Source organism: Ornithorhynchus anatinus, chromosome 14 (genome assembly GCF_004115215.2).
Source record: "Ornithorhynchus anatinus isolate Pmale09 chromosome 14, mOrnAna1.pri.v4, whole genome shotgun sequence".
In the NCBI taxonomy this organism is placed as follows: Eukaryota; Metazoa; Chordata; class Mammalia; order Monotremata; family Ornithorhynchidae; genus Ornithorhynchus; species Ornithorhynchus anatinus.
In genome coordinates, this window is record NC_041741.1 from 5,874,446 (window position 1) to 5,899,467 (window position 25,022).

Below are 25,022 nucleotides of genomic sequence, written 5' to 3' on the forward strand. Positions count from 1 at the left end.
AAACCAAGTAAGGGCACAAAGCATCTGCTCCTGAGGAGAGGACAGAGAGATATTCTGTGTCACAGCCTCAGGTTGGTTCTTTCTCTCGCACTTGTCTCTGTGTGCAGTTGGTCACCACACAGAACATGTGGATGGCTCAAACCAAGTTATCTCCACTTCTGGAAAAACAACTCAACTGCATGTCTCACTGAGAGTATGCTAGCCCCTTCCCTTCTCTAACTGAAAAAAAGTAGCTAAAAAGTTATAGCTTTTGAATCTGGGATAGCCTTTTTTTAAAGGTATTTGTAAAGTGGTTACTATGGGTCAGGTACCATTCTAACTACTGGGGTAAATACCGGTTAATCAGGTTGGACACACTCCCTGTCCCATGTGGGGCTCACAGTCTTAATCCCCATTTTACAGATGAGGTAACAGGCACAGGTAAGTGAAGTGACTTGCCCCAGTTCACACAGTGCACAAGTGGCAGAGCCAGGATTAGAACCCAGGCATTGTGACATATTTTAGAGACAAGACACCAAAGGAACAATAATAAAATCTCCCTGCTTTAGATCCCTTTTACGTGCATTCTAGTTGGTAATTTAAGCAACTCAGTAGTGAAATGCATCCTTGAAGCTGAGTTTCAAATTGTGGGGAAAGATTATATTTTCTGAAAAAATAACCTAATTCTAGGGCTAATGAATGGTAGCATTCCCAACCTACACCCCCAAGTCCAAGCCCAGAAAATGCTTATTGACTGATTTTCATCTAATTATTCTCCCTGGAACAAAATGGTGTGAAAATATCAGAGATGTCTTTTTTACCTGAAAAGATCTTTAAATCATGTTCAGCATTGCTAGCAAGGAGTCCTAGAGGATTTGTGAACAAGAAGGTTACTCAGATAGGACACTAAACAAAAACAGAACCTCTTCTCCACTAGAAAACTAGGTATTCGATCAAGAGATTTCCATCTGGTCCAACCCCGGGAGCGTCAATCTTGATAAATGGATAGTCTTGCAAGGACTCTGGGCTGTTTAATGAGAGTTTTTTATTTGATGGCTTTATTTCATCTGGAATGGGCAGATTGAGTCTTTACAGCTAAAAAAAAGCAACTCAAAGCATTCACTGTTTAGATAAAATTTAAGGAGTCTCAGAGGAAAATTCAACTAATTTGAAGTCTTGGAACCCACACAAATAAATCAATTTAAACAAATCTGTCAGTCTGCAGAAAATGTTATTACAACATTTTCACAATCCTTTTCCCAACACCTTCCTGCCCTTAAAAGCCAGCCCAAAGACATAGAACCTAAAACCAAAACTTGAGAAATGATAGGAGGCAATGCATCATTCAAACGTTGGAAGAGTCAAGAAAACCAGTCGCTTGCTTATACAGTTCCTATAGGGTACATAGCAGTTTGACAGATAAACTTTCCCTCATGTATCTTAAAAGACCTAGTTACAGAAAATCATTTCAGATTCAGAAAGTCTCAACAGCCAGCTTTTTTACCATCCCCAAAGGTCAAACAAGTTAGCGTGGTGACGTTCTGACCGTAAGTCCAGAGAAAAGTGTAAGTGTATTTGATGGTTAGTTTCCTCTAGGTAGCTGGTGGGTCAAACTGCTATTTGAGTGTCTATTTCTAAATCTATCTTTTTTGTCACCAGAACCTTCCCAAAGTCTCTCTTTGCAACAGGTCAAACCACGATCATATGTCAAGACATTTTCCACATCCCTCTTAAAATATCAGGGATCCGGCGTATGAGGCATTTCGGCCCTGACTTCTGTCACCAGAAACCAAACAGTTGTTCTTGTCTCATTTTCTATCTCTGTCCCATTTGATCTAAAACCATTTAGACCCCAGTAGTTAAATCCTTGATGATATTTCTGAGCCATATTTTAATTAGGGAAGAAAGTGGGAAACATTGCTTGAGGTTTGGAAATGTAAACAGGATGTTTTTTTCAGGAAAATATCATCTTTCACCAAGATTCAAACTCTGCTTCAAGGATGCTTTTCACTTCTCAGTAACTTGCATTAGCAACCATAATATATGAAAATGAGAGTTAAAGCAGGAAGATTTGGTTGTTGGGCTTTCGGTGTCTTGTTTTTCAGGTCACAGTGGCGTCCCAGATTCAAAAGATAGAACGTTTTTGCTACTGTCTTCAGAAAAGGGACTTGCACATTCTCAATGAGACATGTATTTGAGTTGTTTCTCTCAAAGTGGAGATGGCTTGGGCTAAGCCATCCACACTCTTAGCTTGGGTAGGAGCCTCTACTTTTTATGCCAGATATAATTTGATGTGTGGCAAAAATCATCTTCAAAGCACAGGAAAGGTAACAGATGAGTCACTGGAAGGGTATTGATGGCCCTAACAGATTAATGTGATTTCTGTCACTCATTCAATTGTATTTGAGTACTTATTGTATTCAGAGCACTATACTAAGAGTTTGAGGAGTACAATAGAAGTCACATTCCCTGCCCACAATGAGCTTAAAGTCTAGAAGACGAGCTAATGAATAAGACTGGATTTTGATAACCCTTGGTTCCTGAGAGCTGCAATAATTCTTTGGGCCTTTCTATATGAAGTCCAACTGGAATGAATCTGGAATTACTACTCTCCAAATGTTGTGATAATATTCAACACTGGAAAGCAAAAATAATTATTTTTAATAATTGTGTAGCATGTTCCAAAAACTTAATAGCCATGTTTACTAAGAAACAGTAAACTTTGTAATGGCTTCAGCAAGTAAATATTCTTAACACTGCCCCAGGATGTGATTTGGCTTGGAGATGATTCCAAATCAATAATAGAGTTAATGAGCAATATGAATAAAGTAATAATTAAACTTCCAGGTTTATGGCCATTTCTGGAAGACTGACAATCATTATGATCCCCTGAGTTGGTTTGCACTTCCTCTCTGGTGACTACTTTGGGCTGTTAAGGGTTGGCAATTATACTTTAATATTTCCTTTTAATGTCCTCACAGTCTTCAGAAAGCTACCACTGTAACTTATCCAACCAATGTATGTCTTTTTTCATTTGCCGAGGAGGTACTTTGAATTATCTTTTTCGTTTCAGTTCTATATTTAGAATCAAAATTAACTTGTATCTACCCCAGCTCTTAGTACAGTACCTGATTCATTCATTCATTCAATAGTATTTATTGAGCGCTTACTATGTGCAGAGCACTGTACTAAGCGCTTGGAATGTACAAATCGGTAACAGATAGAGACAGTCCCTGCCCTTTGACGAGCTTACAGTCTAATCGGGGGAGACGGACAGACAAGAATAGCAATAAACAGAATCAAAGGGATGAACATCTTATTAAAACAATAGCAAATAAATAGAATATATATATACTATACTATATACTATATAGAATATATACTATATCTATATAAACTATATATATACACATATATAACCTGATATATAGTAAGTACTGTAACAAATACCATTAAAAAATTTTTTTTGGAAATCTCAGAGTTTTAGGATAGGAAAAGAAGCCAAAAAAAACTTGGAAGGAAATTCCTTTCCCCCGGCCTTATGGGCCTGCTCTATTGTCAGTCTCAGCTTCTCCACGTTGAGAACAAATAGTGTCTGGGACTGGGGCAGTACATTGTGGGAGACTTGCTGCTGTCAGTCAGCATGCACAATTTTTCCAGCTGTACTTTTGGCATCGTCATTCGCTATTTCATTTGTCTTTGGGGTTTGCTTGGGCTTTAGTGTTAATATGCAAGGTAATGGACAGATCTTGTTTTTTCATTGATGCATATGCAAACTGGCATTTAGTCATACTTTTTACTTTTTGCCCACATCGCTGCGATGCAATATGAGGGATTTAATTACTTATTTCTCAAACTGAAGCAGTATAGGCTTTTCATTACAGTTTTAAATTAAAGACTTAGAATCAGAGTTATTGCTTTCTTAATACACATATGAAGTTATGTACTCAGGAGTTTATAATGAGTAATAACGTCAAGGCCCCTGTCAAGTAGAATCACTTGAGTAGAACATCTCATTAGAACAGCAGAGCTCTGGCTACTCTCCCTAGGGAGGTACTAGAAATATTTAATGGTTTTAAACGTATATTAACATCTAGAGATGACATCCTGATTAAACCTATATGTCTTGACTGGGAGTAAAGCATCAAAAAACTGATAATATACATACATATACATTTTTGTGATTTATATTTTTTCAGTATGTTTCAAAATGATTTGCCCATGGTCATTTCATTAATATATTGGATGAAGTTTAGAAAAATTGAAATAAATGACTATAATGATGTTGTTTTTCCTTGGAATCAAGGGCAAAATCATCCTATGGTGATTAGGTGAATCTGGAAACTTTCTCATCCAGAATGTTTATGTAGAATAACCTCTGCATAACCTAACCCACTGCTACCCAGCTTTAAGGAGATGAGACATTAGTAGAGCTGACAAATAGATTGCCATTAGAGCCATCCTGCACCAGCCACGCTTCCTTCTCAGGCTACATAGATTGGGTAAAACTGAAAGGAGAAAGGACAAGTCACCCGCCAATACGGTACTTTCTCTACATACTCTTCGCCATGGTACTTTCCCAAGTGCTTAGTACAGTCCTGCGCACACCGTAAGCACTCAGTAAATACCATTGGTTGATTGATTTTTCCCTGTCCACACAAAGTCAGTGCATCCGTGCACAACCAGTCTCAGCTTATAACTTCTGTACATTCATTCATTCAGTCAAATTTATTGAGTGCTTATTGAGTGCAGAGCACTGTACTAAATGCTTGGGAGAAGTCTAGAGGGGCTGTCCATATGGTACATACAGAAAGAGGGAGGAGCCAGGCTCATGGTTTCATCTCTTTTGGGTCAAGCTGTTTCAGAGATTTATGAGAGTGGTGTCGCCTACTGGATCGAGCATAGGTCTGGGAGTCAGAAGGACCTAATCCTGGCTCCACTACTTGTCTCCTGTGTGACCTTGGACAAGTTACAACTTCTCTGTGCCTGTTACCTCATCTGTAAAATGGGGGTTTAAGATATAAGCTTCATATGGACATGGGCTGTGTCCAACCTGATTATCTTATTTCTACCTCAGTTCTTGGTACAGTGGCTGGCACATAGTAAGATCTTAACAAGTACCATTTAAAACCCCCTAAAACCTTATTTGGATCTTCTGGAAAACCATGACACAAACATTCATACTCACTGTTCTCTTGCAAACCCTATACAATAAGGGTCATGCTTAGGAGAATCCTCAAATAAATACTCTTATCATGACAGTAGGCACACAAAAATATTACCTACTAATTGTCTGAACAAGGAAGACTGAAGAATTTTGCTGTCCCCTCTAAGCAAGTAGGACTATATTAGTGAGTGTGGGCAGTAAAATGTTTTTGTGAATGTGAATTTGTCATGTGTTTGTGTACATTGGGGTCAAATAAATCCATTCAATTCATCCATTAGTAGAATGGGCTACTCTCGGGGTCTCTGAGCTACTATATTAATAATGATTTGAGGCACTCACATGGCTTCTGAAGTTGAGGGCCCACTAGTTACTCAGACATGGTGATTATTGCAAAATACTATTAAACCCTGGGGTAGATGCAAACTGCGTATTAATTTGAATTTAATAGGTCCCAGAGCTTTCACAAGCAATAATAATAATAATGATAATACTTGTGGTATTTGTTAGAAACTATGTGCCAGGTACTGTACTAAGTGCTGGGATGGATGTAAACAAGTAAATCGGGTTGGACACAGTCCCTGTCCCACATGGGGCTCACAATCTCAATCCCCATTTTCCAGATGAGGTAACAGAGGCCCAGAGAAGTGAAGTGACTTGTCCAGGGTCACACAGCAGACAAGTGGTGGAGCCGGGATTAGAACCCATGACCTTCTGATTCCCAGGACCATGCTCCTTCTCAGAGCAGCTAGGGTAGCTTGTTGGGTCAGAGTAGTTCATGGCAGAATGTTTTTTTTACCCCCAGTAATAGGCTTCCTTTCTCTGAATTAAAATCTTTAAACTCAGCTGCCTACCATTTAGGATATATTATTTTGCTGCATATTCGAGGTAGTGGTACCACATACCACACAGATGGTGTGTTAAAAATAGCGATGCAGATTTTCCCACTGAAAAATAGGTACTTTGATACAAAAACTTAAGGGTTGACAAATAATTCAATCATTTATAATAACTGCAAGGTACCTTTGGATGCATTCATTTAATCATGTTTATTGAGAGCTTATTGTGTGCCAAGCACTATATTGAGTGCTTGGGAGAATACAATATAATAACAAATAGACACATTCTTGCCCACAATAAACTCACAGTTGTCATTGGTCAAGGAAAAACAGAGAGCATCCCAGAGCTTGAGGTTGCAACCTGTATGTACTGATTAAAATGTAAGCTCCTTGGGGGCAGAGAATATGTCCTACTTCCTAAGTGCTTCAGGAATCTCTCTGCCACTAAACATTTCTGCACGAGGCCCAAAACACTGGAAACACACTGGAGTCTGACCTTGACCTGAGTGGCTAGACGTTCTTCAATTTTACCATTAAATTTTGGAAATGGATGGCCAATAAAGTATCAAAATAATTTTCATCTGGGTTGTTAACGTAATTCATCTTATGTTAACAAGTACTGCCTACCTACCATCATATTTCACTGTGCTGTTTTTTCCTGTTGAGAATCCCTACGTCATTCCAAGGTTCTTTATTTCAGGCGGGGCAACAGCGTTGGTGGGAACAGGAGATTTCCATGAAGGGGAACATTCAAAAGGGAGAACTGATTACTTACAATCTGACTGAGCTGGTTAAGCCAGAGACTTATGAAATCCGACTAACTCCCATGACCAAGTTTGGTGAGGGAGACTCCACGTTTCGTGTCATCAAGTACAGCGGTAAGTAGATATTTTTGTTTAAATGATTCATTTGTATTTTAGCCACTACATCTCTCTTGACTCTAGTACGGTAACTCCGGCTAAAAGCTGAAAATATTAACCGAAGACCAGGAGGCCGGGCAAATCCCAAGAAACCGAGTCCTGTGTGGAGTTTGGGGGTGATGTGTGTTTGTGACATTTCTTGAGATTAGGGTTAAAAGCAGTTATTAATGTTCTGCTGCTTCCTCCACACTCTGGAAAAGGGTGAATACTGCACCTGACCCCAGGGGAATGAATGATAAAATGGAGTTCTACTGCTTTGAAATAGTTCACCCGTGCCCATGGGAAAGTAGGAAGTGTGGTTGAGAGCTATTACTTCAAGTCACCCCAAAGTGGCAACGTTGGAATCCCTTATTAAGTTCAATGTAAGTGATATAAAATATTGTTGCGATTTTATGTCTTCCTAGCTTTCCTGCTTTGATTTAAAATGTAGGAAGTACATCCTGTTCTCCCTTAATTCAGGGGTTGGCTTCTTGCAATGTCCTGTGTTCAAGTAAACTCTCTTGGAGGTCCTACCCAATCTAGTGCCAGTACACATACACATTCAAGTGTGTCTCTTGTTTTGGAAGAGCTCTGCGCTGAGAACCTAGCAGTGGTATTTCATGGAGTGAAACCATGACAGAACTGAGTGCAATAATAATAATAATGATAATGGTATTGGTTAGACTCAGCCTTATTAGACTGAAGCCCGTCAATGGGCAGGGACTGTCTCTATCTTGCCGATTTATACATTCCAAGTGCTTAGTACAGTGCTCTGCACATAGTAAGCGCTCAATAAATACTATTGAATGAATGAATTGATTGAAAACTTTCAAATATGCCAAATACTGTACCTCACCACTAAAATGAGGATTAACACTTTGAGGCCAATGTGGGACAGGGACTGTGTCCAACCCAATTACCTTGTACCTGGCACACAGCAAGTGCTTAACACAGACAATAATTTTTCATTATTATTATTCTTATCATCACTATGGGCAGAGCACTGTAATCAGAGCTCAACTCTTGCAGCTGAAGAGAGTCTGACCAGATCCCTGGAGACTGGAATAGAGTGGAAGTTGTTCCAGTAAGAACATCGTGAAACAGTAGAGAAGACTTTATGGGTCTAGTCTTCGCTAATGTCAGTGATCGCCTTATTAAAATCACATTTCCTCTAAGAGGCCTTACCCAACTGAGCCATCTTTTCCTGTATTCCCTCTCCCTCGCTGCATCCCCTATGCACTTGAAACTGTACCCTTTAAGCATTCGATATTCACCCCACCCTCAGTCACACAGCACGTATGTACATATCCCTAATGTATTTGTTTTCATATCTGTCCCTCCACTAGACCACCAACTCCTTGTGGGCAGGGAATGTGTTGACCAAAGCTGTTATATTGTACTTTTACAAGCACTTAATATGGTAGTCTAACAGAGCAAGCGCTCATTAAATACCATTGATTGATTGTTGGCTAGTGATTGTTATGCTGGTAGCAAATGGTTAGGCAGCACCATATCAATTCAACTAATTACTCCTAGGTTGATTTGACATTTTACCTGCTGACTGTTTGATGGTTTATTTTACCTAAGTGCCTAGTCTAATACCAGTCATCCTTTTTCTGTTTAATCAGAGGAGCCTGATTAATAACAGGTGTACTGCCTCATTCCTGGGCTGTTAAACTTTTACTAGAAATTTTATTATTTTTTTTAACAGGATTCAGTCATGTGCAAAACTGTGTTTGTTTACAATTCTGAAAAAATTCTTTACAACTATTTTTTTTATTTGTCAGGGGGAAACACCTCTTACCATTTTCTGTGTACATACTTCTAGTAGCAGGAGTGTATTTGCCAAAGGCGAGGGTCGAAACACATTAAAGTCTAACTTCATTAAAAATTGAAAGACAAAGAATGATTTCTCTGCAGGGCATAACTGAGTTTGCACAAGTATGACCTTTCTTTTTTGAAGCAAGTACTAGGTTTAAATGAATAAACAAAAGGAAAGCCAGGATATAATTCTTCCTTCCACACGAATGTGTACGGTTCCAACTAGTTTATGTCTATGGATCCGATATCTCATTTTTCCAACTTTCCCCCTTTTCCCATAACTCTGCCCAACCTGGATAATTGTATCTATCCCAGTGCTTAGAACAATGTCTGACACATAGTAAGCGCTTAGCATGTATCATAAAAAAAACAATACCCAACTCACTACCTTGACAGAGGAGGTCAAACTATTGGTTACACTGTTGACTGTGGCCTGGAGATTCTTTTCAATGGGTACTTTTTGGGTGAACTTCAGAAGTCTAATATGGAAGTGATCAAGGGACCAGTTGAACAAAATGCTGTTCTAGAGGAGCAAAAATATGGGGAGTCAGCAATGGACTTGAATTGTATTACTCAGATTTATGTCCATTCGTTAATTATTGATTTCAATTGCAAATGAACTAGGTGCAGTAAAACTTGGTCCAAAGGCAAGGAAATCCGGTATAATACTTTTGAAATGAGATCTTTTAACCAAAAGAATTGAAGTTAAAAAAAGAAACAGATATAGTTGTCACTGGGGAATGGTTTGAACCTTCATAAAACTATAGAATTTGGGGTCAAAAATAGAGAATTCATATTTACATATCTCAATGAGGACTTCAGTGCACTCTAGCCCTCCCACTCCCATATCCCTTTGGTGAATCTTCAATCAGTAGGATTTCCTCAGTAGTTACAGAGAAGCATTATAGCTTAGTGGAAAAAACTGGGGTCTCATCCTGACTGTGTGAACTTGGGCACATCACTTTTCTGTGCCTCAGTTGTCTCGTGTAAAATGGGGATCCCATTATCTATTTTTCCTTCCCCTTACAACGTTAGCCCCTTGTGGCACAGAGATTCTGCCTAATCTGTTTACGATATATCTACCCCAGCACTAAGTACAGTGCTTAGCTCATAGTAATCCCTTAAATACCACTATCAATTACTATTACCTACGGTATGCACAATCCTGTACTAAACTTAGGGAGAGGACTATAGAACTAGACCACAGACATGATCCTTTCCATCAAGGGATTTATAATCTAGCAAGAAGACAGTAAAATAAATTATAGCTAGAAGGAAGAAATGGAATTTAAAGATGCGCATAACTCTTAGAGGAGGTTGGGGTGGTAAATGCTTAGATGAGGTAGAAGTGGCAGTTTGGGAAGACACAGGATGGGGAGATGAGCGATGAATCCTAGAAGGCCTCCGGGAGTATTATGCAAGAAACAGTGGCTTCTCCTGCTTAATACTACAAAATTTTTAAATGGCAGATGAAGAAGCGTGGCTCAGAGGAAAGATCCTGGGCTTGGGAGTCAGAGGTCATGGGTTCAAATCCTGACTCTGCCACTTGTCAGCTGTGTGACTGTGGGCAAGTCACTTCACTTCTCTGTGCCTCAGTGACCTCATCTGTAAAATGGGGATTAAGACTGTGAGCCTCACGTGGGACAACCTGATTACCGTGTATCTACCCCAGCGCTTAGAACAGTGCTCTGCACATAGTAAGCGCTTAACAAATACCAACATTATTATTATTATTAAAAATAAAGATGACCCCATGAATATCATATGTTCAAAGCAACTGTGTTGTAGATAGGTGTGTTTTAGAAGACTGTTGTTTTTCTATAGTTCCTTATAATGCTTTTTCCCGAAGCTCAAAATGGGGGGTGGTGTCTGACTGTCACTTGCTCTTTCTATTCTTCTTTCCAGTACACTTGAACTATGCATCAGAATCATGCAAAAATGTATTTGATCATGCTGCAAAACATTTTGATAGGTTTTCCTTGTTTTCATTTAAAGAAGAAAAAGAAACTTAAAATTTATAAATCACCATCACTTCTTCAGGAAATTTTCATTCTGAGACATCAGAAGAGAAAATGATGCCCGGGGAGAAAAAATCATATCTGCCTATTGAGATGCCAATCACAAGCCATCATATCCTCAAGCACACCCTGTTCCATGTAGATATTAGCATGAATATAGGGAAGCATTCAAGCTGCGATAGATTATTAAAAAGAAAAAGTCCTTTATAGAAGCCAAAGATATGGAAAACACATGCCTAAAATGGCTTGGAAAGGCACAATCAAATTTTCGCCAGGAGTAAAGTATTCAGTGTCAGTACATGCTGGAAATAATTTCATTTTTGGATGATGAAAATAGAGGGAGAGAGATGGTAGAAAGTGTCATCTTCAGCATAATGGATATCCTCAACCCAGAAGCATTAAAAATATTGAGAAATATTAATATTTTTGCAAACAATGGACTCGACCAATTTCAGTGACTGTTTTGAGAGTAGCTGGTATGTATTTGAGCATGTGGTGCATTATTAACAACACTCATACTTAAGTGCTGAATATAGCAGTTAGCTAGAAAATCCTAGAAAAAACAAGTGGAATGATGGGCAGGTTGACATCTGCTTTAAGTCTGGAAAATCAATAAAGATTTCTCACACTCAAAATATAATTGTTCCAAGAAGTGGCAGATGTCTTGTAAACAGATCTCACTCCATTGTACAGAACAGCTAACTCTTTATGGAAACATGTAAAGTATTCCTTTTGCGCTCAAATTGACACATTCAAAAATTATGCAAACACTACTAGTTTTCTGAAAGCCATTTTCCTAGGATGCGAAAATGCAACCCTATATTATTTATACATTGAAAACTTTTTTTAGGTATGTAAAACAAAAACATTAAAATGAGCTATTCATTTGAGGTTTATGGTTGTGATATTTCACAATCATAACCACTTAAACATAAGAAGATTGGGTTTGTTCCTGTATTAAATCAACATATGTTTATTTGATCTGGGAAGCATCAGTGAGAAATTCTGCAATTTTTGGACAACTGCATTTCTATTTTTGAGAAAATAGGTAGGTGAGAGGTTTGTTGTAAGAAAACTATCACATCTGATACCACGGTGTCTAGCTAGCTTAGGGTTGGAGTGCTTTAAAGGCAAAGGGTTTGTGGAAATACTGTTCGGTAATAACCCTTATGGAAGTTAAGGAAGTTTGTTGTGGGCATGGAATGTGTCTGTTATATTGTATTCTCCCAAACTCTTAGTACAGTGCTCTACAGACAATAGTGCTCAATAAATGTGATTGATTGATTAATTAATACAATGTCTTCACCGTCCCTGAATTCTTTAAAGGACTTCCAATTATGGTTCTGTACCTCAGGGATGCCCTTACCACTCTTATGGCAATAAGTGAATGCTAGTTTACCAGGTTTATGACGGAAGAACCATGGAGAAAGAAGTTCATAGTTGATCATTAACCACCATAGTAGTCTTCCTCACAGAAGTTTAGATTTTAATACTCAAGAAGAGCAGAACAATACGAGACCAAAACCAAATGCTTACACTGCCCTAAATAAACCATCTAAAGACTTTAAAACCACCCATACTAACTCTATTTTTCACTTCTTTGTTTTTTAGCTCCAGTAAATCCTCACTTGCGTAAGTATTTTCATCACTTTTGTAAATGAAACCTTTAATCCATGACATGCAAAGATCAAAAACTGGGGAAGATATGAACAATTCCTACTTTATTTTTATAATCAAGCTATTTTTGAGTCAAGATCAGTACTTCGAGATGGTAAAATGCAAGCATACCTTCATTGAGCTAGTAGTATTTCTCGAGCAACTACTTGGTGCACGGTACTGTACTAGGCCCTTGGGAGAGTTCAATACAAGCGAACTCTAAGCTCTGGGATCTTACGATCTAAGGGGTGGGATAGAAAAAAGACCCATAAGGGAAAAAAGTAAAATGAAATATGTGAGTCTGATGTACTGACTCAAGTGAGAGTGGAGTTTTGCATTAGGACTTTCTAGGCTCAGTGATTCAGTTCCCAGCATTTAGGTTATCCCATCCTTAAAATTTACAGGAAAGGAGATTTCACAATTCTGCCAGGTAGTCCTGTTTTGGTGTCAGAAGGTCCTCCTTCATGTCTAACCCCAATTCCCTCATGCTACAGATTTAGGCTCTATCTTCTAATACCTCCATTAGGAGACAGCAAGTTCAGTTAGCTTGTTTCCAGTCTATGAGGCCTATCCTACTTGGAACAAAATAATTCTCATTCCTTAAATTTTAAATAATTATGTGGTTTTTTCTTTTCTAATGTGTAGACTCTTTCTTCAGGTGTAAATCTTACATGTGTGAAATTTTATTACCTCCATTTTTCTCATAAGTTTTAAAGATGGATTCAGTTGGATAGGGCAGGAGAGAGTTATTCAGGAAAGTCTTTGCATTAAACATCAACCCTTGAACAATATTGTGATTTACATATTGTGCCTGAAGATAATGACTTTCAAACTGTTTCTCCAAGTTAACCTCTAGCAGTATCATGCTTTTACTTATTGATTTTTCTTTTACATGTTCCTCTGACCTGAGGGCTTCAAAGCAGAGGTGTTAAAATTTTATGCAAAATAAAAAAGTTACGCATAGCCTTGAAAGACCAGACTACATAAATGAACTAGCCAGTGTTCAGCCCGTGAGGATAAGCCAGTTATCCCCAAACTCCAACCCCACCCATGTTGTGAATGATCATCCAGTCACCAGTTGCTGCCACAGCTGAAGCCTCCCTTCAGGTCAAAGGTGGGATCTCAAAGCACATCCTGCCTTACACTTGTTGGGTTGCTCAGGGCAGGGGAGGAAGATGCCATACATCCTGTCCATTGGGGAGCATTTTACCCCATTATTTCTGATACACAGCCATGGTAACCACTAAACTGTCCATTCTATAATTCTGTTTCTCAAACAATTATATGGTGGATTTCTTCCCCCGAGAATGCATTTCCTTCTACGTGAAGAACCAGTGTTCAAACAATTTCTGTTTTTGTTTGATCAGAAGTAATCTTCTGTCTCCCTCCAACCTCTGCCAAACAATCCTTGTACATAAAAGAGACCACTATGGATGATTAACATTTCCTTGCAGGTTGTTCAACCTTTCTCCAGCATAATGGTAAATGAACTACTGCAAACAGACTTTTAGAAAATGGATTTCTCAAAGATACCACCAGAAGAATGCTAGACATTTCTACTATGTATCATACACTTTTGATCATGGTGACCTGAGATTTCTAAAAGTCCAGGCCAATTGGATGAGGCTTCAATGATTAATCTGGATTTTCCATGCTTTTGGGATGATGACAAAAGAGAGACCACTTATTTCCCTTGATCTTTTGATATATGTATTTTTTTCCAAAAGGAAAAAAGACTAGGTTTAAACTGCTCCTAATTAATTTAAGATGAAGTAAAGGTGGAAATTGACTCAGCTAGAGGGTGGAGAAAGTAGTGGCACTTTTACCATAAGAGACCCGTTGTGTGTTCTAAGCATGATTCTAAAAGCGTAATTCTAAAACATTCCCATGAATAATGCAACCAATCTATATCAATCCCTAAAGATCTTCTTGAATTAAAACTGCAATTACAGAATGTGCCTAAATTATATGAATCGACTCCCTAGTCTTTAGTAAATTCACTGGTTAATTGAGCAGCCCTTCACTGTAGCCTGGGGGAGGGGAGGGGAGGAGGAGTCCAAAACAAGGATGGTGGTTTCTTCAGAAACTCAATGATTATTATAGTATTTGATAAGTGCTTGCTGAGCGTCAAGCACTGTTCTACGCACCGAATCAATGCTGTCAGTCTCTATCCACCCTATACATTGTAACTTTCTCTAATAATATTGGACACCCTCATTTGGTCATGTTCCAAACACCTGTATGGATTTGCACTTTCTTCTTGTTACAGCCATATGATGCTGTCCTAAATATTAGAGGAGACCAACTGCATTTAATGGGAGTTTCAAAAGGAGATTCTTGTCATTTCATGTGTAACCTTCACATTTTAATAATTCAGAAAGTTCACTTCTTATGCAGAAATGTCACTGCACCTCAAAGTAATAGACCTACATATGTCTATGCAAATTATTCTTATCAGAGAGCATCGGGATAGAAGTACATTGCAAGCAAAGTAGATGCTTATTAGAAAATGAATCGTCCGTAGGAGGTTTTCCATTCCACATAATTAAAAACCAATTTCCCTTGCTCAAGCTTACAGTGTCTTTGTCTTAAGTCAGGTCTGCTCTACGAATGCACCTAGAAAATTGAAAGCCAAAACTACACTTTGGCCTCAATTGTCCAATTATTCCAATCCTCAAAACACTTTCACTTGAGATAAACAAGAGACCTTACCCTTTTTGAAACTCTGTATGTTCAGTTCTAAAACAAGTGGGGTTAAATTCTTGATGAAGGCATGTTCTTACAACTATTTCTTCCACCACTGCAGTGCATTCTATCCAGATAGATTCATGTTGTTGGAAAAACTTTTCAAACGTACGTTCTATGTAAAATGGTTAGTGAAAACATGTTAAAGGAGAATGAGTAGATTTGCATTACCCTCTAATGTGCACAACACCTTTTCCCTCTTCCTCCTACCTGATATTTATTTTATTTATTGTCTGTCTCCCCAGCAGATTGCAGGTAAATTTCAGGCTCTTTAGGAGCAGGGATCACATCTACTAATTACATTGTGCTCTCACCAGAGTTTACTATGGTGCTTTGCATGTAGTAAGTGCTCGATAAATAATATTGATGAAAGTTAATGGTGAATGGAAAGTTTGCTATGTTTTGATTTTAATGTATTGACAGGAGAGTTTCACTGTGGATTTGAAGATGGCAACATCTGTTTGTTCACTCAAGATGATACAGATAATTTTGACTGGACAAAGCAAAGTACCGCAACCCGGAATACAAAATACACTCCAAATACTGGGCCCAATGCAGATCGCAGTGGCTCTAAAGAAGGTGGAGTATCTTTTGACAACCAAGGGTGGGGTGAGGTTTAAATTGACAGTTTTCTTGAGCTTTTTATTAGTAAACCAAGGTAAAGGGTAGACTCACGTTGCTAAATGGTTTAGCTACTAAGTGGTTTTGCTAAATGGTTTCCCTCTCCCAGGGCATGAATGGGACAGACTGGCTGGTAGTTCTGTCAGTGCTTCAGCCAACTCCTATAAACTCCTCCAGAAATTTATGGCCAAATTAACTCTCAGGAGAACAGAGTTACTTCCCTCTTCCAGGCAGCTGATTAACTGTCAGGGAAGCTACTCAGAATTGCTGGCTTATGCACCGTTCTGTAAATATGGAGGACTGCGTCTGAGTGGGGGCATTTTTTCCTCTTGGGATTAAAAGAGAAGCAGCTCAATGGCTAACCCAGAGTGACTAGGCCATTGAACCTGAAGAAAAATAGGTATGACCTTTGCACTCGAGGAACTTCCATTCTATGAGTGAACCTTTATGAGAACAAAGAAGAGAGAAGAGGAGTAATAATAGCATTAAGTGCCTACTGTGGGCAGAGCACTGTTCTAACCTCTGGGAGAGGATACACAGGTGGGAATTAGGCATGGTTCCTCTTGCTTTGGGGCGGGGGGCTCACAGTCCAAGGGATGAGCAAAGTATACCTGCAAAGGCCAAGGAAGGATAAGAAAAGTGGAGGGCAATGGGACATTCATAAATAAATAGGAAAAGCGATTGAAGAATGGGTCAGCCCAGTCCTTCTCCCAAAGGCACCTGGTGGAAATGACAGCAAATCATTTTTAAAGGGGTTTTCACTTATTCAGATTCACCTGTAATAACCTATGAAATCGATTACCTTTCTCTGAACCAAATCACCAATGCCATACTTTTTTGTAATTCATTTCATTAGGAATCTGAATGCAGTGGCCAAACTGTACCTCCTCGCAGCCCCTTGCCTCACCCAGAAACAAAATACTTGGTTGAAGGATTCAAGTTTTGGCTTATCATGGGAATGCCCTTGCTCACGTCCTTCAGTTCTAAATGAATTTAGATTTGCTTTATATCTGTTGTTTTTAGGACATCATTCATTCATTAGTATTTATTGAGCATTTACTGTGTGCACAGCACTGTACTAAGTGCTTGGAAAGTACGTTTCAGCAACAAAATTGACAGTGCAGCCCCATCTAAAGATACATTTTTTAAGATGTGTCTTTACGGAAAGTCTTTTCCAACACCATAATTGATGGGAATTCTCATTATGGGCAGGGAACGTGACTATTGTTATATTGTGCTCTCCGAAGCACTTAGTACAGTTCTCTGCACACAGTAAATACAACTGAATGAAGGGAAACAAGATCCATCGCTTTCCGAAGTCTACCAAGGTAACACAGTTAAGTTGGTTTGGGTCTTTTTCAGGTTTTTACATGTACATTGAGACGTCGCGACCCAGGTTGGAAGGAGAAAAGGCCCGGCTGCTGAGCCCCGTTTTCAGCATAGCCCCCAAAAACCCGTACGGACCCACGAACACAGCGTACTGTTTCAGCTTCTTCTATCACATGTATGGACAACACATAGGTGAGGGTCAGAAAGGAGGTAGCCTTCCCAGTCATGGTTTCTTTGGGGAGAGACGCTTGCTATGTTTAGAGCTCACAATGGTGGCTACTCTTGGTTTCTTCAATCGCCCTCATCGTATAGGTCCATGTCACTTCAACTGGTGATGATATTTGTTAATTGCCTACTATGTACCAAGTACCATGTGAAGTACTAAAGTCGATACAAGCGCAATCGGATTGGACACAGTTCCAGTCTCGTGATTCGCCCCCCGGCCCACAGTAAAATAAACAATGTAAGAGTATAATGCCCATCCCCAAAGTTCTAACTGAATAAAACCTGCCATAGGTAACATTTTCCAAAGTCTTTGGTGAAACAGATGTCTAGGTAATTTCAGTCTTTGTGTCCTGGTTTTCCGCAAAAGATATTTGCCTCTATGGTTAAGTATTATTTTAATGACACAAAATAGGTTTGCTTTAAGAATGAATGCGGGGTAGGGACTGTGTCCAACCTGATGCTTGGTATATTGCTTAGTAAGTGCTTAACCAACACCATTATCATTCAAATTGTCTGAAAGTTTAGAACATTCTTCTCTCCTCTTTGAAAAGCTGAAACTTGATTGTATTGCCTTTCTTAGCCTCTTTAAAATGAATGACTTGTCTCTGCTAATAGTTCCAAATCTTTCAAGCGTTACTGAAGAACAGGTTGAAAGGAATTTGTCTCTCCCCCTCATCTTTTCAGAACTCTAAAAGATTGACATCCAACTTGCCCAAATAAGTCACCCTTAAAGTCAAACCAAACGTGCAAACTCCTTGAGGGTACGGAGTGTCCCTTCTAATTCTGTTATACTTTCCCAAGGTTAGTACAGTGTAACAATTAATAGTTGTACAGTGCTCTGCACACAGATGCCCAATGAATTCTATTGAGCTTGTTGCAAAAGGAAAGTTTCAGCAGTTAAAAAGCACGAAAATTGAGTCAAGCACACGTTATACGCCATCGGAGTAGAAGGGGACAGTGTCCTAGTCCCAGTAAATTACTCTGCAAGATGACAGTTTAGATATGGCATCAATCAAGTTACTACAAGTAGACTGTAAGCCCCTTGAAGGCAGGAATTGTGACTACCAACTTTTTGTATTGTACTTTCCCAAGTGCTTAATACAGTACACTGCCCATACCACTGACCGATAAAATGAAAATAGAAATACATCCATAAAGTCAGTTCTCCTTTAACTTGAGGTTTGCATTAGAGTTGCATTTTTTAATCAATCAATCAAATTTATTGAGAGTTTACTGTGTGCAGAGCACTGAACTGAGCTCTTGGGATAGTACAATATTACAGAGCTGGTAAATATGTTCCCTGCCCAAAACGAGCTTACAGTCTAGAGAGGAAGGGGAGGACCTTGTAATAAAGAGGAATTCCTATTGTTATAATTACTTTTGATCAACACTTCCCGTGGCCAGCAGTGATTCTCACAGGGTCAACATCCAGATCAAAAAAGGCCTGAAAGGGCTCAACAAAGAATAGGCGCCCAATACTATTGATTCATTAAGCACTTACTACAGTAAGTGCCCAATTAATATGATTGAATGGAATGAATTGGCTCATATCACCTTGGAATCATTCATTTATTCAGTAGTATTTATTGAGTGCTTACTATGTGCAGAGCACTATACTAAGCACTTGGAATGTACAATTCCGCAACAGATAGAGACCATCCCTGCCCAGTAATGGGCTCACAGTCTAAACGGGGGAGAGCAAAACAGAACAAAAAAAACCAAGTAGCCTTGACTAGATAGATCTGAACTCAGTGCCAGTGAATTTACTACTCTCTGAGCCATAATCCTCTCCGTTCATTAAAGCTCCCATATTTGTATGAAACTTGTATAAAACCTGTTATACTACAGTGAGAACATGAGGATAACAATACAATGCTAGAAGACAGCATTTTAGCAACCAGAAAAATTGTGAGGTGAAAACAATCATCTCATAGTTCCTCTAAACCAGATCCTTAGAAGCTGCATTTCAGGTGGTTACAAAATCTGTGCACTCTTGCTAGCTTTATCTTTACAGTTTGGGGCAGCAAGTCACTGTGGGAATAGAGGATTTGGATATCTGAAGAATCTTCTTCCATTGGTCTATTCTCGCTGATCTCAGTATCCTGACATCATCTGTCTAGGTGTACTTCTTCATTTGAAATCTTTGAATCTCTATTTTCTACTGGATAGAACTGGTCCAGCTACAGATAATCAAATTCTTTGTTTCAGTAATGAGGTCAGGCTGCCTGGGAACGCATGCCTACCATTCTAAACATGAGCTCATCAAATATATCCTCACGTGTCTAAGGACATTATTTTTTGAGTATTCGATGAGTGAAGGAAATATCCCAGAGCTAAAGGATGATCCATTTATTTTCCCCAACTGGACATTTATTTTCATAGTAGGTTTCTAATTACTGAAATATGATTTGATTTTTATAGTGTGCAGTTTCACACAGTAATTTTGAAAGAAAATCCTACCTAATAGTATTTGATACCTGATACTTTGTGTTACCATTTATAAGGATATTGACATACAGGTTCGAGGGGTCCAAGTAGGATCATTTATAATGAAAATATCAGTCACAATAAGCAAGAAAATGATGCAGATTTTAATGTCATTTAGGCAGTTTACCAGGGATGTAGGGCAGTTGCACAAGGCCTCTAAGTATTTCATATTACTTGCAGAAAGGGCATTAACATAATTAACCCATCCTATTTACTTCAGAGCTTCCATTGTAATGTGCTCCCTCATTTTAAATGTAAATTCCCCTGAAGAACTTCCCTTTTCTTTTTTAACTTTGCTAAACAAGATGACCTGAATTCAGTTGAACAACCTCTCTGCTGCCAAACCCCTCCTGCTTAAAAAATTCACAACTAGGTGTTTGTTAAATAAACATAAATAGCTGAATAAAAATGCACTACACTTTGGAATTCCTATAATGCTGATGTATCTGTTCGAGAACAGATCTCATTGGGGTGGATAATCGGGGATCAGTTACTGCTAGCTCTAGCAAATCTAAGTTATGTTTCTTTAAATCATTTTCCATCATTGTAATTGATGATTGTCCACCGGAACTCCCTCCCCCTTCATTTATGACACACCACTTACACTCCCTCAAGGCTTATTGAAATCATATTTTCTCCAAGATCCCTCCCGCCCCATTAAGCTCTCATTTTCCCTATTCCCTCTCCCTTCTACATCACCCTTGCACTGGATTTGTACCCTTTATTCACACCACAGAACCTATGTACATATCTGTAATTTCTTTTAATGTCTGTCTCCCCTTCTAGACTGCAAGCTCCTTTGTGGGCACAGAATGTGTCTGTTATATTGTACTCTCCCAAGCACTTAGTATAGTGCTCGGCAGAGTAAGCACTCAATGGATATGATTGGTTTTTATCCTCAGCTCGGTTGTAACACATTTTCAATACATATTGAGGCTAGAACACCAACAGGGAATGTGTTCTTTCACAACGCATGTCACTTCTGTCTGGACAGTGTTCTAAACAGTGAGTACTTACATTCAGTCGTATTTATTGTGCACTCATTGTGTGCAGAGCACTGTACTAAGGGCCTGAAAGAGTGCAATATAACGATAAACAATAAACAGATACATTCCTTGTCCACAATGACCTGACAACATTCATTAGTACAACATTCATTCTCCTAGACACAAGCTTTTGCAAGCATACAATCATTGCATTATGGAAGAACTACGTGTTCATGTCTTTTTCTTTTTTATTTCTTTTATAGCACTTGTTAAACACTGGGGTAGATGCAAGCTAATCAGGTTGGACACAGTCCATGTCCCACATGGGGTTTACAGTCTTAATTTCCATTTTGCAGATGTGGTAATTGGGTTACAGAGAAATTAAGTGACTTGCCCAAGGCTATGCAGCAGAGAAGTAGCAGATCTGGGATTAGAACCCAAACCCTTCAGAGTCCCAGGCCTGTGCTCTATCCACTAGGCCAGGCTACTGCTCAAGTCAACATCAATTTCCTCCTTTCATAAATAAGGAATATAAAACGATGACTTTGCCAAGACTACTGAGCAAGTCATGAGCCTATTAGGATGGAAGGTTATAAATCATTCTCTTGCACAATCACAGTTGTTGGCTTTTCTGTCATTACTGTGAACTATTTCTCTGGCTCTCTCAATACAAATCTATCTTGTAGGTGCTACCTGAAAGTTTTGTAACTGTTGATTGAAAAAGTACACTCCCCTCTTCAAAAATCTCCAGTGACTACCCACTGATTTTCTTTCAACAAAAAACAAGAATTACTAACCATCACCTTTGGCTCTGGGCATTAATAGTAAAAGTATTCCTATTTATTGGGCACCCACTTGGGGGAGTGCACTATAATAACTGCTCTTCCTCTCACCCACCCTCTCTTTCTCCCAAACCAGCCTCTTCACTTCCCCTTCATTCACCTCTCCAGCCTCTGCCCCATCTGTATTTCCCCGCCTCCTTCAAAAGTCTCTGAGAGTGTCACCCTCGGCAGGTGACATTTCCCGAATAATGCACAACTGCAGAAGTTACTCTGTAGTTTGAGATGATGCAGAATAACAGATATCATCCTAGGAAGAAATGGGTTTAACTGTTTGGTAATCCTCAATCAGGAAGCGGCCCACACTTTTTGACAGAGAGCTTGTTCACTCCAGTTCAGTAACAGATGAGGATTGATATCAAGACACAAGGCCCATATTAGCAAATTAAAACACAAGAAATATTCAAACCACGCTAAGTGAGTAGTACATCACACCTATATAAAAATACTCTTTTATGGAGTAATGTCTTTGTATTATTTCTCACATTTCTAGCCATTTATTTTAAAATATTTTAAGCGTTTGAGTGTAACTGGGAAGGATTTTTACATATAGATCTGGGGAATTTTTGCAGCTGCACTGTGGAAATCTGTAACCACCTTGTGAATTTTTTAGGTGTTTTAAATGTTTACCTGCGTTTAAAGGGACAGTCTACAGTAGAGAATCCATTATGGTCTTCAAGTGGAAATAAAGGACAGCGGTGGAATGAGGCCCATGTTAATATATATCCGATCACTTCATTTCAGGTAAGAAAAGAATACTCATTTTTTTGTACTAGATTTCAGCACTTGAACAGAAAGGTAAACAGAAACCCCAGTGTAGGGCAGAAAAATTGAATAACCTATCCAGTTTACTGGGGATGTAGGCATCAAAAACATTGGCTTATTCAATCTGACTTTGTTTAGCAAAGCTTCATTTCAGCGCTGAAAGCTACTTCATAAGTGGATAATGGATTTCCCGTTTGTTAATAGCTCGGCACCGCAGAGCTCAACAATGTCGGTTTTAATGGCAAACTATTATTGGCTAGGCAAGAAGTCTACACTCATGATTTTATGTATCTGAGGCCATTACAAACTAAACGGAAGTAAATTCCTAATTATTTACTTCAGGCTTTTGTTTTCGTCAGCTTAGGGAAAGGCAGAGTTGAGGCAATCAATCGATAGTATTTATTGATCGCTTACTATATTTAGAGCACTGTACTAAGTGATTGGAAGAGTACAACACAACAGAGATGATAGACATATTCCTTGCCCAGAACGAGATTAGAGTCTAGAGATGAATCGAGGTGAGTTCTGGGTGGAAAAAAAAAAATATTCTGCCTGAAGTATCTACAACACTTGTGGGGAAATGTTGGGCTTGAATCATCAGATACTACCCTCAACCTATCTCCCTGACACTTGTAAAACTTTACTTAAATAAAAATCAAAAATGGTGAAATTCTATTTTTTTCTCCTATCAATTTTGGAAAGGCCATGATTGATGTCTGCTGCTGACTTGACTCTTCTAGAGAAGCAGCATGGTGTAGTGGATAGAGCACAGGCCTGGGAGTCAGAAGGTCATGGGTTCTAATCTCTGCTCTGTTTCTAATCTCTGCTCTGTCACTTGTCTGCTGTATGACCTTGGGCAAGACACTTCACTTCTCTGTGCCTCAGTTATCTCATCGGTAAAATGGAGATTGAGACTGTGAGCCCCGTAAGGGACAGGGACTATGTCCAACCTGATTTGCTTGCATCCACCCCAGCGCTTAGGACAGTGTCTGGCACACAGTAAGTGATTATCTGCATGCTTGCTTAGTAGTAGAGTGCTCTGTACATAGTAAGCACTCAATAAATAATTATCTATTATTTATTAGCCTCGCCCTGAGATTAGGACAAATTCTTCTTTGTTTCAACAAGATGGAAGGTGATATGAGGCACATTTTGCTAAGCACTACAGACAGGTAGATTATTTTAGGAGAGGTAGATGGGAAAGAGTTAGATAAGTAAACTGCCTTGAAGAATTTGCCTGACCTGATGCAAGTGATTTTGGACACTGCTCCTCAGAATTTTCTTTTCCATCAGGATTCAGCCCTTAAGGCTTAACTTCCCTAGCATTCAGTACAGAATAAGTATTCAATAATAAGTATAATAGTAACTGTGGTATTTGTCATCTCCATGGCCCTGTGAGGTTATTAGACCACCACAGCAATATCGATTATCTGCATGCATGCTTAGTAGTAGAGTGCTCAAGCACTCAGTAGAGTGCTCTGCACATAGTAAGCACTCCATAAATACTGTTTGATTACTGAATGAGGCCTCAAATATTGGTAAATAATTTGTTCTAATTCAAAAATTATAAAAGCCTCAGAGTAAATTATCTAAACAAACACAAACACCCAAGAAATGGAGTTATGACTATAGAAGATGTAAACTCCCTCAAGCCAGTAATTGTCTGATTAACAACCCACTGAAAATAACTGATAAATGCTTCTGTGTGGAAAATGCTCCCTCAACAAATATTAATTGGTGATTAATAAATGATCATGATCCAGGAGTCCATTTAACACAGACTACAGTGGCCGGCAATTTTCTTTATCCTAAATTGCATCCCCTGCTGAGCTATGGTCTTGCACAAATAAAAGGCGAGCATTGTGTGATACTAGCCAATTTACAAGCTCTGACCCCAGGTTTTAATTTCTAAGCCTATCAAAACATGAAAGCAATCATAAAGCAAAGAATACTTTGGCTTTCTAAAAAGAAGAAAAGAATCAGGAACTCCATTAGGAACAGTGTAACTGTTTTTGATCCTAGCCTAGGCTAAGCAAGAGGTCCCATAGTGTGTTTGATGGCCAGAGTTTCTGGGGAACAATGTGTCTTTCCACTAATGAAGGGTCTTTGGATCCCTCTGTTAGATACCAGTGATGGCAATCAAAAAAAACCAACCTGGCTGGAATGCATGACATATATGCAAAACACCAGCATTCAGCCTGGAACAGAGTGTGATGATGTCATGTTCTTCCCCCTCTAGGCTGTCAGCTTGTATTGGGCAGGGAATGTATCTGCTAATTCTGTTGCGTTGTACTCTCCAAAGCGCTTACTACAGTGCCCTGCGCATAGTAGCGCTCGGTAAATACCGTTGATTGATTGAGCGATCGTCATACAGAGCCATTTTGTGGAATTCCACCTGAGGGGGCCCAACTACCTTGATTCCTCTCTCCCCTCAGCTACTCCAGAAACACCTTGGACACCTTATCTGAGCTGTGGACGTTAGTGGCGGTGAGGAGACACACAATGGAGAGAAGCTGGTCCCGCAAAGTAGTCAGCTAGATCTCAGCACAGGAAAGGAATAGAGAAAGCATCCTACACTAGACTGTTGGCTGGTGGGATAAAGTACTTGTCCTACCTCTGTGGGGACCTTCTAAGACACTAATATTCTGA

General features: G+C 39.1%; 1 protein-coding gene and 1 long non-coding RNA gene across 3 annotated transcripts in view; one reads left to right on the plus strand and one right to left on the minus strand.

Moving 5' to 3' along the window:
* The window catches only part of MDGA2 (MAM domain containing glycosylphosphatidylinositol anchor 2), a 434,436-nt gene that overhangs the window by 399,220 nt on the left and 10,194 nt on the right, over positions 1-25,022 (plus strand). For both annotated transcript variants that reach the window (XM_029078526.2, XM_007662937.1), the window contains 5 exons: positions 6,683-6,860; positions 12,332-12,352; positions 15,545-15,700; positions 17,105-17,263; positions 22,222-22,352. In XM_029078526.2, the coding sequence (XP_028934359.1) occupies positions 6,683-6,860; positions 12,332-12,352; positions 15,545-15,700; positions 17,105-17,263; positions 22,222-22,352 (645 nt within the window). The remainder of the gene's footprint in view (positions 1-6,682; positions 6,861-12,331; positions 12,353-15,544; positions 15,701-17,104; positions 17,264-22,221; positions 22,353-25,022) is intronic.
* Positions 1-25,022, minus strand: part of LOC120638794 — a 285,479-nt gene that overhangs the window by 5,123 nt on the left and 255,334 nt on the right. The gene's annotated exons all lie outside the window — the stretch shown is intronic.